General features: G+C 43.7%; 1 protein-coding gene across 1 annotated transcript in view; it reads left to right on the forward strand.

The window, feature by feature from the left end:
* Positions 1–14773, forward strand: part of TCF7L2 (transcription factor 7 like 2) — a 252300-nt gene that overhangs the window by 124233 nt on the left and 113294 nt on the right. The window contains exon 2 of the mRNA XM_019471644.1: positions 7600–7701. Within this exon, the coding sequence (XP_019327189.1) occupies positions 7600–7701 (102 nt within the window). The remainder of the gene's footprint in view (positions 1–7599; positions 7702–14773) is intronic.

Here is a 14773-nt window from a genome sequence, read left to right on the forward strand (position 1 = left end):
TTCTTGTTCCTCGGCTGAAATTACGCGTTTATTTGTGCCTGTATTTTGGAACAGTACTTTGTAGACATCCCAATAGTACTCAGCCAGCCTGCTGATTCGTGCAGCGAGGGCTGTGGAGGCTTTCAAATTAAATGTGAAAAAAGTAATGGTGCTTTCCCAAGCTCCACCCAGGATCGAGAAACACTGCCTGCAGTTGTTTTGCTGAGATACCATGTGAACTGCAGAAAGTAATGCTGTGCTTCTGTGTCACATGAACACTCTTCCTCTTGTAAAGCTAAAAAAATGATTTTTAATTCCTGCAGTAGCTGATTAGCCTTTACTTAGCTTCTTCATGCTCAGTATCAATATCCTAGAACTCAACTGTAGTCTACCAACCTTGCATTCATAAGAAGCAAAAAACCTGTTTTACTTCAGTATTTCAGTAGAACTGATGGCAAGAATGCCTTTCACCCATGTCAGAATGAGCAAATAATTATCTGAATTTGCTTGAACTTTCATAGGCAATAATTTTTAAGGAAGCTTCTGGTTATTCTCTTTAACTCTCTCCCACAGTAGCTTCCTCTGTGCCCTTATCACTGTGCATAGAAAAACTCTGTAAGTAGGGGTGATGTGCAGCAGTAGTAATGGGATGTAGCTGTTATATTGCATCTCATCTGGGATGCAGGAGAAGAGCTGTGTGTGCTGTGAGGGCACGGAGCCTGGTGATTAGGTCAGGAAAAGGCAACTGATCTGATGCTTCTGGGACATTCCTCCATCTCCACTCAGTCTGACTGCTCACCCAAGAGGGAACTGCAGTTGTTGAGGTGCCTGTGGGGCTCAAACTATTTCTTTGTGCCTTGCTCCACCCCAAAACGGGCATCCTCTTTGCCCGTCACCTTAGATTGCTCTATGCCTGCAGTGAGGCAGGATTTCTGCTTTCAGGCATTCCTCCTTTGAGATGATCTCGAACTGTTTAATCGCTAACATATTTCTGTAACTTCCAGGCTGTGGAGGACTCTGCCTTCTCCTTTTTTATGCCCTAGCAGCGCTTCAGCAATGTGACAAAGACACGGGCAAAATACTAAAATGGGCAACTCAAGGCCTCCATTTCAGGGACTCTAGTGTATTACTGGAAGGGAAGGAGACAAGGTCACTTGAGTTCTCAGTAACAGGGAAATTCAAGGCACTAGAAGTGTCTTGTTCAGGAATATATCACAAAATGGTTTGGCTGATACCAGTGCTGGTGAATAAGTGGCATTTTAAATTGGGAAGAGGACTTAATGCCTTATGTGCATGTGTCTGTGCTGGTACACAACACTTACCAGTTCCTTTTTATTTGTGCCGCTTTTTCCCTATTTATGTATTTTATTTAATCATTTATTTTTGCAGTGTTGCAATAGTTTAAAGGGTGATATTAGTTTAAAAAAAAAAAGTGGAGATATGTGATAAATACTTCCGTGTTTTACAATTTCATGCTTTCATTTCTTGAATGCTGTGGGGAAATCTTTGTGCCTCATCATGGTACATTACATATTCTGTAGAAGGGTTGAACATTGTGGGTGGTGTCTATTACTTCTCACACAAAAAATTCCAGACATTGTAGATCCGCAAGAAATAGGAGGCCCTTTTAAAGTTCCTTCAGCAATCTTCTTCAGTTATTTAAAATAAATCCTTAGATTTTGCTCTCACACTGTGCACCTCTACAAACAAGGTGATAACTGAAGACCAAAAATAAGGGGTTGAGGTAAATCAAGGGATGGAGCAGAAGCTGAGCATCTACTTTTAAATATTTAGAGGCTTTGCCTTCTGACCTAAGTGGGGACACTAGTAGCTTCCAGACCTTTCTTTCTAGGTACCAAGATGAGTGTCCTCTTGCAACTATTTTTCTTGTCTGCAGAGAGCAATTACAGTCTTGTTAAGCTCCGTCTTCATTCCTATCGTCTTCCCCATAAATCTCAGCTCTCCCCTCAGCATTGTGCTCTCCTGTGTTACTACTGGATTATCTCTGGTTAAAATTTGTCTACATGCCCCCTCCTAGAAGAGTTGCTAACTAAGTATCGGAGAAACTCCTGAGCTTTGAAGTTGATGTCCAGGTGTGTACTTCCATGTGATTCTGCAACGTTGGCCAAGGGAGAGACTAACAGCAAAACTAGGATCAGGAATATTTCCGCTTGCATGGCATGTTGAGATCCAGGGAGAAAGCACGGACTCTGAAGGTGGAGATGTGGTCCCATGGTTAGGAGAGGTATTGGAGGCCTGTGGCATCAAGCTGACTCCAGGAGCCCTGCTCCTGCTTGTTTCAGTTCCTGGGAGCTAATAAGCACCAGCTGCAGGAAACCTGAGCTGGAAAGTGTTGTGCTGCTTTCCCTCCACTTAAAAATACGGTATATTTTTTTTTTAATTGCATTTATGTATTTATATGCTGTGGGACATCACTCGTAGGGCATTCCAGAAGTGAAAACAATAGTGTGACAAGGGAGCAGCTCCAGGTTGGACACCGGTGCAGGAAACACCTGCGAGCTCTGTGCCATCCCTTCCATCAGGGCTGCGCCGCTGCGAGCCCGGCCCCGGCGGGGGGTGGCTGCTGGCCTTGAGTAAGAGTTTCCAGCAAACTCCTCTAGTCTTGGATATGAATTTTAGTTGCTTTTGACCAACTCTGCTGTGAAATCTTGGGAAAGATGTTTGTTTGCCCCGCCGGTGCCCAGGAAGGCAGCTGCTTTTGGTGGTATTTGGGAGGGTGGGCGTGCAGAGCTGCTCTTGGTGGGTCTGTGCTTTGCAGGACCTTCTGGTTGCAGATGGGAGGTGAGGACGTGCTGCTTGCAGGAGTGGAGGGTAAGGGTGGGTTTTTTTGTTCTCCTTCTACAAAAAAAAAAATCTAGGCTGTTCAAATCATTTGCCTTTTCCCTTGTGCTGACAATTTAACAACCTTTTTAAAAGCTTTGGTTTCTCTCAAGTACGCTCGCCCCATACGTGTTTTAATTTTTGTGCAGAGGCCTAGAGCTTAACAATTATTTTGCTTAAGCTCTCTGAGACTTGCCATAAAACATTTTTTCTTTTTTTTTTTTTTTTTAAAAAAACACACACATGCTAATGATCCCCATCAGATCATATTGTTAAACAGGGAATAAAATACTTATGGCAAGATGACATTATTTTAAAGAATGTTAAAAGCAAGCCAGCAGAGCCCATTTCAACAGTTTTGCTCCGAAATAATTTGTGCAGATTTGTTAGAGTTAATTTGTTGAAAAGTGCAATGTTTGTACAGGCAAGTCCTAATTTCCACACTGAGACACAGAAGCAGGAGAGGAGCGAGTGTGTGTCCAGCCTTTGCAGGAGCAGGATGGTGGGAACTTCCCTCCCTCCTACCCTTCCCCCCTGGTGCAGGAATGTAAAAGCAGTGTCAGAAGGCTGGGAAAGTCGGCTTCGGATTTTTGTGGACTCCTTGCAAATCAGAGGAACTGTCTGGCTCAAATCTGCATTTAGGGCTGAGAGAAGAGGATTTCCTGCTATTTAGTTGCTTGAGGAAGGAAAGGATTTACCTCTCCGCTGTAACAGGACTTAATTTTTCTCCTCTTTAATAAGAATATCGCAGCGTAGGGCAGCAGTAGTAAACCTGCGAAAGCAATCACGCCTCTCCCCCCTCTTCCTTCGCCCTCCCCATGCCGTGATGTGACTCCCCCCCTGCCCAAGCATCCTCCCCTCCCAGCTCCCCGCCCTGGCGATGGCTTGGCATCTCTGTTGTGAAAGAGAGAGTTGTGGAGGGGGCGGCTGCTGCGACGTCGCTCCTTCGGACGGCTGCCTCGCTCGGCCCGCCATCTGGATCCAGTTAGCTCTCTCGGCAGTAGGGCTGAGTCTCATTTCCTCCAACCAGTAATGTTATATAGGCAGTGATCCTGTTCTGCCCTAACATAATTGAAAATTATGTGTATTGTAGACTCGCTGCGCTGAAATGTAGACTCGTAAAAATCTGTGGCTCAGGTAGCCTGTGGAGATTGAATTTGGCACACAATGAAGCTTTTATGTAAAGTAAGAATTATAAGCCACCACATCAATATTGTGTTACAGGCATGACAATTCTTGGATGAGGAGGCCTTGAGTCAGGCTCGTCACCTTAAACAATGCTAATATTTCATACTTTATCAACGGGGCTCACGTTCTGAAGCCAGCAAATTGGACTTTTTTTCTTTTGCAAACATCCCGCCATTGAAGCTGTGGGTTCGTTAGCTTGACGCAGGCATTGGCTGCGGGCTCTGGCCCTCTCTGTTTATCTGATGGACAGAACATCTCGCCCTTGGCGGGGCCGGGATGCTGCTCTGGATCCTGGCCACTTGGTAGAGCTTGTGGAAGTTGCTTTATTGACCCTTGCGCGTCACTGCTTTCCATGGGGACTGTTTATTTTATTTTATTTTTCCCGCCACTGGTGTATTACCCACTGGTGAAAATGGAAGCGGTCCATGTGTGTGCTTGTGTCCAAAACTGAGCCCTCTGGGTTTGGACCATTCCTGCTGGGCTCCCAGTGCATGTCCAAGAGGAGAAGCAGCTTTGGCTGTGTTTTAGCCTAAGACTTCTTGGATGCTCTTTGGCAGGGGTGGGTAAGAGAAGGACTTTACTGAGAGCCCAAACTAAGGGTTTTAAAAGCAGAAAAGCAAAGCAGCAGTAAGATCTTCTGAAACTTCCATCTTGCACTTAGGCTGGTCAGCCTGGTGTGGGAGCACCCATGCTGAAAGTGTGGGCTCTTGTGAGATCGAGGTGGAGCAGGAGCAGCCATACCTTCTTGCTCTGTTTCTTCTAAGGGAATTTATTGCTAATAAAAACCAGCAGAACTGACAGTCCTGAAGGCTTCGTAATCCCTGCAATAATTACTGACTGGACGGGGTCTGATGTGAGCTTGCTCATGCTGCTGTGTCAGTGCCTCTCAGTCTGCCCTTGGGGCAGTCTCAGAGAAGCCCATGCATTTCTTGGCCTGTCTTAGGACAGCCGCTGACCTGAGCTCCTTCATGGGTTGTCATGGTTGTAGGAATATTCCAGGGTTGCTCATGACCATGGAGTGGTCATGGAAAAATGAGGGTGTCTGGTTTATTTTGGTGGGTAATGGCTTAGTGGCTGTTTCCTGACACGCCACCAGTTGAGCTGGCAGGTTCTTGTAAGCACTTTAGCTGTGGTAGTGGTAACTTCTCAGTCTCTGAAATGGTTGTGGAGTTTGAAACAGTCGTGTACCGTGAGGCACACGTCCTGTGAGGACGTTTTCCTTGGAAGAAGGGAAAAATACTTCACTAGCTGGCTGAAAAACCTGGGGAAGCTGGTAGTAGCTGCGACCCATCAGGAACCTTTCTGCAAATTCATGTGCCCCTTTATGTGGCGGTGTTACAGACACAGTTGTCTAAGACAACTGATGGGCTTCTAAAGCTGTAGCAGTTGACTTGTTTAATAGTGCCATCCACAAATCTGAAATGTATCAAATTTCCCCTGAAGTTAAGCAGCTCTCAGTTGGCTTGGGTTTTGGGTTCATTTTCTGTGCACTTGGGTTGCATTTTTAAGCACTTTTTTGAAACCACAAAGGGTTAGAAAGTTACTTTAACATCATCTCAACTTTAAAATTTATGTTGTGGTCACCTATATTGAAGAGCAGGGATTTGATACAAGTGATCAAATATCTGGAGGCTTACAATTGAGTCGTAAGAGTTAGAAATGCTGCTTACGGTAGGCTAGTTCTGGTTTGTTTGGGTTTTATTTCTTATTTTTAAGAAGTGCTGAAACATTCTGGTCCACATTGCACAAATCCCAAATGTGAAGATGAATAAAAACAAGACTTCTTGGAACTTGAGGAACTCGTATGGGGCACAAATCCAGAGTATGGGTTTGTTTATTTGCATTCCAGTAGCTCAGAAATCTCAGGCCCTCCAAGCGATGGGAATCGGTAATGCATCCTCCTGCTGACTCCTGCTTCTGGTCACCTCGATGCCCAGGGTCTTGCAGCAAACAGGCCTTGCATGCTAGCAAATGTTTTGCATACGTAGGCAAATGTGATAGTGATGTGCTGAAAGCATGGAACCAGATCTCCTTCCTTCCTTCGTGGAGATTTAGATATGGCTTCCGTTGTTCGCCTGGGGTGGAGGGGGTTGTTTGTGTGTGGTTCTCCTTCAAGATTACTCAAAAAAAAAAAAAAAAAAAAAAAAGAAAAAAAAAAAAAAAAAAAGAAGGGATGGGTAAAAAGAAGGGATGGGTAAACATAATTATTTCTCTAGATATTTTCTAGGAATAGACCTGTTAGGTCAACCAGAGTCTAGGGCTAAATAGGATCTTCTGCAGTGGCCTGATCTATGCATACAGCTGCTTTTAGTTCTGGGAGGGGGCTGAAGGTATGTGGCGGTATGCATTTCTTCCAGCATGATATAGGGTTTTTAGAGATCATGTATTAAGCATTAGGCCTAATTGGTACAGTGTAGCACCATGCGGACAGAAAAGCTCGGGCTGAAATTATATTTATATGTACTGCGTGGAAGTGTATTTGGGCTAACTAATTTCTCTGCAGGGCTGCTTTTGGTCAGAATTGAGCACTTCTGATGCAGTGATCTGGGTACCAGCTTGAGACTTCACCTGTTTGGTGGAAGCCTTGAGCTCTCCTATGGGATCCGGCTGGGGTGCAATGGCACCTCCAGCAAGTTTAGCAAGAGGACACGCATGCCTGAGAGCAGAAGTTTTAGTCGATATTTGATGCTGGTTAAATCCGTGGGAACGTTCTGCTCCTTCTTGAAGTGTAGTTAAACTTTTTTTGCTTTTGAATCAACACCTCCTTACGCTGCAGACTCGCTGCCTCTGTATATTCAGCCTATCTGCCGATGCCAGTGACATAAAGAAGTTGTGGCTACCCCTGAGCGCCTGTGCAGCTGAGCCTGAGTGCACCGGGCTGTACTCTGTCTTGGACATCATCAACGGGAGAGCTTATTAAGTTTGGCCTTGTAATTGAATAAGTTACACTGTGCAAGTCCCTTAAGGGTTGTTTGACAGAAGATTTCTCTCCTGGTGATGATGAGCAAGAAGAAAATAATCCATGGTGACTTCCAGAAATGGTGAAAAGTAGAGAAAACAGATGCTAAGACCCAGCAGTACTGGGTCTTTCTGGGGTAGACCTCTGCCTTTAGGGCTTGTACAGCACTGGGGAAGCTGGAGGAGTTGACATGGTGCATTTGTTGAAAGAAGGCTGACAGATGATCCATTAAATAATGAGATCATATTCTTAACCCATGATACGTGTTTTCGCTCTCCTGAGACTGATAATCCACCTTCCCCCTCCCTTGTCCCATCCTCTCCATGGTTTTGGTATTTTGTCTGTGTGGGTTTTATTCTTCTAGATTTGCTACGCTTAATAAAATCAATGTAATACTGTCTTTGCAATCTACTTTATTTTCTTATTCCTGAACTGTAATGTGGTGGTATGAAATTGTAGTGTTCTGCACAGATTGTCTCCACAAACATGCAAAGTCGTCTTAATTTTTGTTTCAGTTCCTTACATAAGTTTTAATTTATATCGTTTTACCCATGTTACCTAAGATTTGTTATTTTTTTGCCTTTCTTTTCTGAACTCATTTTTCTTTCCCCATTTTTGTTTCCTCCATCCAGTATCTGCAGATGAAATGGCCACTGCTTGATGTTCAGGCAGGGAGCCTTCAGAGTAGACAAGCCCTCAAGGATGCTAGGTCTCCATCTCCAGCACACATTGTTGTAAGTAAACGCAGAAAGATGTTCTACCTTTGTTTAAAAAAAAAGAAAGAAAAAAAAAAGACAAAAAAGGCATTTGACATTAATGGCATTGGTTGTCATCAGTTTTCTTTTACACAAACCAAAAGAGAAATACTTCAAAACAAACAAAAACCTTAATGATCCCATGGTAAAAGGAGGGAATACATTTGCTATTGCTGGGCTGTTTATGAAATTATCATTCATGTGCCTTGTAGGAGAGCAGAGAGTTGAAAATGCTCTAAATTTACACACTGCAGAATTATTTAGTAGCAGTGAAGTCCAGTCAGGCTGGTTTACACATCTGACAATGTTGAACTGAAGAGAATGAAGAGACACTTTTGGAGAGCATTAAAAAAATAAAAACCAAGCCTGTACTATGACCTTTACTAAAAAAATCTTTTCTTACTGCAAAATCTTGAATGAAATTTTACCTGGGTGAAAGCTCAACAGAGCACATGTCCCTTTGTGTTGTGATGACTTCTCATTTAGCATGAAAAGTGTTAGCAAATGTTTACTACTTACCTGCAAAATATAAAAATCTCTTTATAATAAGTAGTGTTGCTAAAAATGGCTTTTTTTTAAATTAACTTTTCAGTTCTCGGTTAAGTTTTCTTGCTTCTATTGTTAAAACAATGTTGAGTTTGAAATGTTCAATACAAATTTGCATGAGAGGGGTTTGGGGTTTTATTTTACTTTCTAAAATAGCATCCATAGAGGTCTAAAAGGAAACTGTTTGTTTATATGGTGTTATGCAAGAGGGGTGGTATGCACTGGCCCATCCTCACCCATAGCCAGTGTCAGTGCCAACTAATGTTAAAGAGCATCTTAGCTCTGAGCGTTCATCTGGGAAATTTACCTCTGGAGAAGATGGCATGCAGTAGGTTAGAATATTTCTTCTGAAATACTTTATCATCAAGTTTTACATGATTTTTTTTTTTTTAAACTTTCTTATAACCAATGGATGACAAGGTGAATCCCAGGAAAAGAAACGTTGCTTGTTCTTTGTCTTCTGTTACACAGTCTAAAGCTGACGTAGCTGGTAGATCATCCAAGGCGCACATTTGTTTTGCTAGAAATCTAAAATCATACTAAACGTTTTTGAGGAGCTTCTTATTCTCTTGTTGTCTCTTTAACTTGAGAAATTTCAGCCCTTTGCTATGTCTTAGTTTTTTTATTTAAAAAGAAAAAAGGTTTCTTATCTTTTACAGTCCGTAGCTTCTAAACCATCCCTCAGTACAGCAGAGAGTGATGGGCACAGGACTGGTATTTGCTTAGTCGATACCTAGCGCTGGTTGCTTCACTTTTTCAGATGACTTTGCTTTTCCTTCCTGTCCACTTGGGCTGCCACTGGAGGAAGAGATCAGAGGAAAAGTGTTTGGCTGGTTATTTAGAAATCTACAGCCATCAAATCCTGCCGTCATCTTATTCTTCATAAGAAATGAACCAGAGTAACTTCCTTATTTTAATTCTGATTTTACTGCCGTGCTGGAGGACCGGCACGGGGGATGGGAGTGTTCCTGGGGCTCTGGGGCCGGCACGGCAGAGCAGTGTCAGTCTTGTGGGAGGTGATAGCAAGGGAGCAGGAGGTTTCTCCTGGCTGGTTGCAGCCTGGGAGGGCAGGCTGACATTCATGGGTAGCTTTGCTGGGGATCACCTGTGCTTAGCAGTGCTGAGTATCTGCTGTCCCCAAAGCCTCCTGCCACGTAGGAGAGCGGGTGCTTGCCTTTAAAGGCCAGCTGGGGGGCTGGTTGGGATCCTGGGTCCCCCAGCCCTCTCCAGCCCCTCCACCCAGGTGTGGGTGAGGTGGAGGCGAGTGGACAACACACACAGACACACACACACACACACAAAAGGGATCAAAAATCATGATCATTTTGGAAAATAAAGAGAAACCTGTTTCCAGGGAGGCTGAGGTTGATCTGCCTTCTATTTTGACCATTTATGGGGTTCTTATGGGTCTCTTTAAAAGCTGTTTCACTCTGCTATTCAATAAAAAGCATATTTACCATAGCAACCACTTAGGCTGTGAGGAACATATACTACCTCCGAGATGGAGGCCACCTTCCAAAAGAGCCACAGCTGGCATTTGTAATGTGATCTTTTGTGCTACTTACAATGTTGGAGGGAGAGAAGGAGGAGGGAGTGAGGGGGGGAAGCAGTGGGGTTTTTGGGAGGGGGGTGGTTCTGCAAGGTTTAATGTTTATTTCTAGCAGCGAACTGTTTTGCCTTGTTCTGTTAAAATAAATAAATAAGGGGCAGCTTTTCCCACCCTTTTTCCTGGCATCCGCCCCAGGCCACATTCATTCTATGGAGTAAAATTGGTCTTATTTTTGGTAAATAAAGTTAGAGCGGGTAACGGCATTCAGGGGAGATGAAGTGGCTGCAGATGCCGGTTGGCCTGGGATGTGTCAGGCTTATCTGGTGTCCCCGTTCGTCACTGCTGTGCCTGCACCTGGGACCTGGCTGCTCTTGCAGCAGGCTCTACACCCATTTCTGCATACGTGAAAACGCGATTAATCTTTTTATGGAACAATGAGGGGTGTTTCATGGACATGCTGACGTTTCTGTGCAAGTGTAATGTATAGGGATAGACACTGATTCTCCACACACATTGCTGTGTCTTGTCTACCCGCCAAGTGTACCTATGCCAGTTTTTCATCTTGAAATCAGTCGTGCTGCCCTGAAGATCTGTCTGAAAATGCTAACACCTGCAAATAATTTCTTATCTTTGTCCTATCTCTGAAATCAGGATTTGAGGCTAATCTTTATAGCTGGGTTACAAAGAGAGGAGCATGTGGGGGTTGTTTTTTACCCCCCCTTCTTCTTTTTTTTTTCCCCTTTTTTTTCTTTTTTCTTTTCTCTTCCCCCCCCCTTTTTTTTTTTCTTTTTTTTTTTTTTCCCCTTTTTTTTCTTTTTTCTTTTCTCTTCCCCCCTCCTTGTTCCTTTCCTTTTTCTTTCCTTTTTCTTTTTTAATGTTCTTGCTTCTCAGTGCTTGGCTGTGACTACCATGAGTTCTGTGTCAGGGCTGCAGCCTTTAAGTCCAGCTCTGATGAAACTCCCCTTGGCTTCAGTGTGAGTTTTTAGCTTAATGACTGAAGGCTGCAGAACATGGCCGTCTCTAATGTCTTAAGTAAAGTCTGTACTATTTGTCAGCCATCCTCCTTTCAGATTTGTTTAGGAACATTAAGACAAGACTACAAAAATCGAAGCAAAAGACCAGCATGAATAATTTGGCTGGATTGCCCCCAGTGCTGAGGGCTGGGTTAATACTGCTTTTCATGGTGCTTGAGAGAGTCTCCAAGGCCCATAATGAGAAATAGAATATTAAACTGAAATTATGTTCAGCATGTCTTGAGGAAGGTACAGCATGAGGCTCCATTTAAGACCAATGCATTTATTTGCATTTAGGTGCTTCACTCGTCTTGTAAGACTCTTGCGTCTTGCTCTGGCACAGTCATGCTGCTTATCTGCGTCCAAAGGTGAAAGAAAACTGGGGGAAAAATCGTTTTAATAGTACGCTATTAAGCTTGCTAGGTCAAAATTTTGAATTCAGCCTGTGGATAGTACTATTATGAGGCTGGGATTTTTTAAAGGATTTTTATGGTTATTTCCCTCTTTTTTCCTGACCTTTGATTTCATTGAAGGTATTAAGACTTTGTAAAACAGTTCTAGCAGGAAGTTTTTGGGTGCAAAGCAGACCCCAGCTGGGTGCCTTAGATGCTCCTCTAAGCGAGTAGGATGGTAGTTGTCCTGAAATCCCATGTTCAACAGGCACCTGGGGTCTGCTCCACGCATGGGCCGCCAGCATGGTGGTAAGGATAAGATCTGGGTGCCCTAGGTGTGGGATTCTCACATGAAAATTTTCTGTTGCGGTGGACAGGCAAGTGAAAATGAGCATGGTATGTCTGCACAAGGATCTCCAAAATCTACTCACTGCAGAAAGCAAGCTCCTTTAAAACCTTTTTTATCTATGCATGCATTCCTACAACCTTAAGGAGAAAAACAGTGCTGTTCTTCCCTGTTCTCTGCAACGTAAATACTCTGACTCAGCCATACCCTGTTTTGGGCAGGAGTATGGGTGAAAGACTGGTCCCAGGTTCCTGCCTCCTGCTGTCTCGGCTGTACAGAAACTGGCTTTTAGCTTCCTTTGTACCAGGCAAAAACATTCAGAACCCAAAATGGTGGTGGTTTGATACAGTATATTTCTTACAAAACAGTTAAAGGTTTAAAAAATTCCTGCATTTTCTTCTGCAGGGAGGCCTTTTGAAGTAAATGTAAATGTTACCTTGGGGGAGGACTTCTAGTACTATTTGGCCTGGGTTTTCTAATATGTAATGAACACAGCTATAAAGTAGACTGAATCCCCAAGAACAAAGAATCACTGTGCAGTAGTGTATCTGATCTCCCCCCCCCTTTTTTTTTTGCTTAAGGAGGTAAAAATGTGTTTTCAAAACATAATATGACAAGCAAAACTGAAGGCAAAACCATCTGAAATGTATTGTCTGTTCTCAGCCTCTTGGATGTGCGTGGACAGCGGGTGTCTGGGACCGCTGGGTGGTTTGGAGGGATCAGGAGTTGTTTCCCAGAGTGGTTAGAGTTGAAGCTGTGCAGCCTGCCCTGCCTGGTCCGTAATTTCTTTGTCTTGTGTGGTTTCACTTACGTACTTTGAAAGAAAAGACAAATACCTACAAGTAATCATGAGGCTTATCTTAGCTAGATTGTAAAATTCATCTACAGTGTCCCTTCAAACAGGCCAGAAGTGGGGTGCATCTAGACATATGTGCGGTCCTTTATGTATGGAGCCATCTGGAAGTATGATCTTGCAACTTCCACTCGCAGTGCCGCAAGAGGGCTTTTAAAGTTCTTGCTTTGTGTCTTTAATATTTTGCTGTAGAGAGGTTGTTCTTCCTCTGCAGTAACCTCTTGAGATGTTCTTGGATTTCAGGCCGCGTGTGCCCATGATGGGACACCCTCTTCCCTGGAGATCTGCAGGGCAATCCTCTGAGTATGCAGACTGTGTTGAGAGCTGCAGGAACGTGGTGGTGGTGTGGGGGGAAGGAGTTGGGCATCATTCATGTCAGTGCCTGGTGTTGAGAGGGGCACGTGCATGGGGAGGAGGAGAGGGCTGTGTGTCTGAGCTGTACTGGTACCCTAACAGTCCCGGATGGCAGGTAGGTCACGCCTTGGTGCACGGACCCAACACACAGATCCCTGAGACTCACACTGCAGAAATATCCGTGCAGACTTAATTGGAAAGCTTCTTTAGTGACTCTCTCCTTTTTAAATGCTCTATACTTTATTTGGCTGATTGCTCTGGCCGTTGTAAAGTAAACAAAATTTTTCATTAATACATGCCCAAAAGTGTGCAAACATCTTGTCCTGAATTTTCGGAGCTGCATGGAATTAAGCCACAGAACAAATTAAACTTGCTGAGAATTTTGTGGCTAAATCTTTCACCACTAATTCCTTTTGATTTTTTGTTGGGAAGGGTTGTCTTTAAAAAAATCTGTGTTCAAACCTGAATGTTTAGGGCTAAGTATAGAATTCATCTACCAGCAGTCCCATAAAATTATTTTGGATGGATTCCTATCAAACACACACATTGTATTCAATACCCACTAAATATGAATGGGAACCCTAGTGCTTGGTTTGCGTAGAGCACAGAAGAAATGTGAACTCCTAAAAAGTAATTCACTTGGTAATTTTTTATGTTTGCAAAATAGTTCAGACTTCAGGGGACTGCTTCATGCAGTTGTGTTTACTCTGTGGCACAATGTCTGTTCTCTACAGACCTTATTTGGGTACTGGAGGTAACCTCCCTGCTTTAACATCGAGACTGGGGAAATGTGCAGGCTTGTACCTCTTACTGTGAAGTGAGCAGGAATGTAATGCTCCTGCAAACATCAGTCAGCACTAAAGCACCTTCAGAAGACACCTTGGGGCTGGCTTGGCAGCTGGAATGAATTGTCACTCGTGGTTGTAGTCAGGAGGTCTTCAGAGTTCTTGGAGCTACTCGCAATATTTGGATGTTGGGATATTTTAGCTGTGAATAAATGCTGTAAGATGTATAGTACTGCCAATCCCAATTGTTCTAGGATCATGAGTCAGGCCTCAAAAGATCATGAGGATTGGTGGTTTGGGGGGTTTTTTTGTAGTGTTTTTGTTTGTTTTCTGTTTCTTAAATAATACATTTTGTTTTCTCTTTATTTGTTCTCTGGTTCCTGAGCCTGTAGGGTATACTCCGCTCATTCTCAAACTTTTCTCTACAGCAGTTCAGGAGCTTGCTGTGTGCTGTAAGAGGAGGCTGAGGTTCTTCCCTAAACACTTGACTTCAAGACTACCACACTTTAAGAAAAATAGCAAGTATTGCTAGACTGGCTATAAAATCATAGGAATTGGTAACACTAAGCATTGCTCCAGGAGAAGGCAGCTGAGTAGGAGTGTTACGATATGCTCGGCACAATCTGTTGAGCATCTGTTTCTTGTGAATTACCTGGCTGGACTTTGGGAGAACCTGGTCCTCGGTGCCTGTGAGGGCTCTGGTTCATGGGTACCGGGGTGGCTTGCCTTGAGATGGCTGCAGTGTTCCCTGCTCCTAGACAGCACCAGGCTTCTCTAATGTTACCGGAGACAGCTCAGCAGGTCCTCCTGAAGCAGCAGGTTTATAGCCCAGGGTATTGTGGTGAACCAGCATCAGTTTTGATTTCCTGGAGGGGCTGTGCTGCAGCTCCTGCTCCTGAGCTAGAGCCCTGAGATTGGCATTTTGGTTTGTCGTGGCACATCAAAATATATCTGGTATATCTCTCTCTGACATATCTAAGTATTGAAATTCTCTGGGTGAGGGGGAAGTAAGACGAAAGCTTGCTCATCAGAGATCCTTAAGAAGGGTGTAACTATGCTGCCTTCAGTGTGGTTGGAAGCGCATCTACTGCAGGCTTCCCTCTTGTATCTTTTGTTTATAAAATACCCACTATGTCCCAAATGTGACACAAATACGAGTGCCTTAATTTTTGGCCCTTTCTGACCAGCTAGTTTGGGATACTGTAAAACTGCA

Source organism: Aptenodytes forsteri, unplaced genomic scaffold, assembly GCF_000699145.1.
Source record: "Aptenodytes forsteri isolate BGI_AS27 unplaced genomic scaffold, ASM69914v1 Scaffold15, whole genome shotgun sequence".
NCBI lineage: Eukaryota > Metazoa > Chordata > Aves > Sphenisciformes > Spheniscidae > Aptenodytes > Aptenodytes forsteri.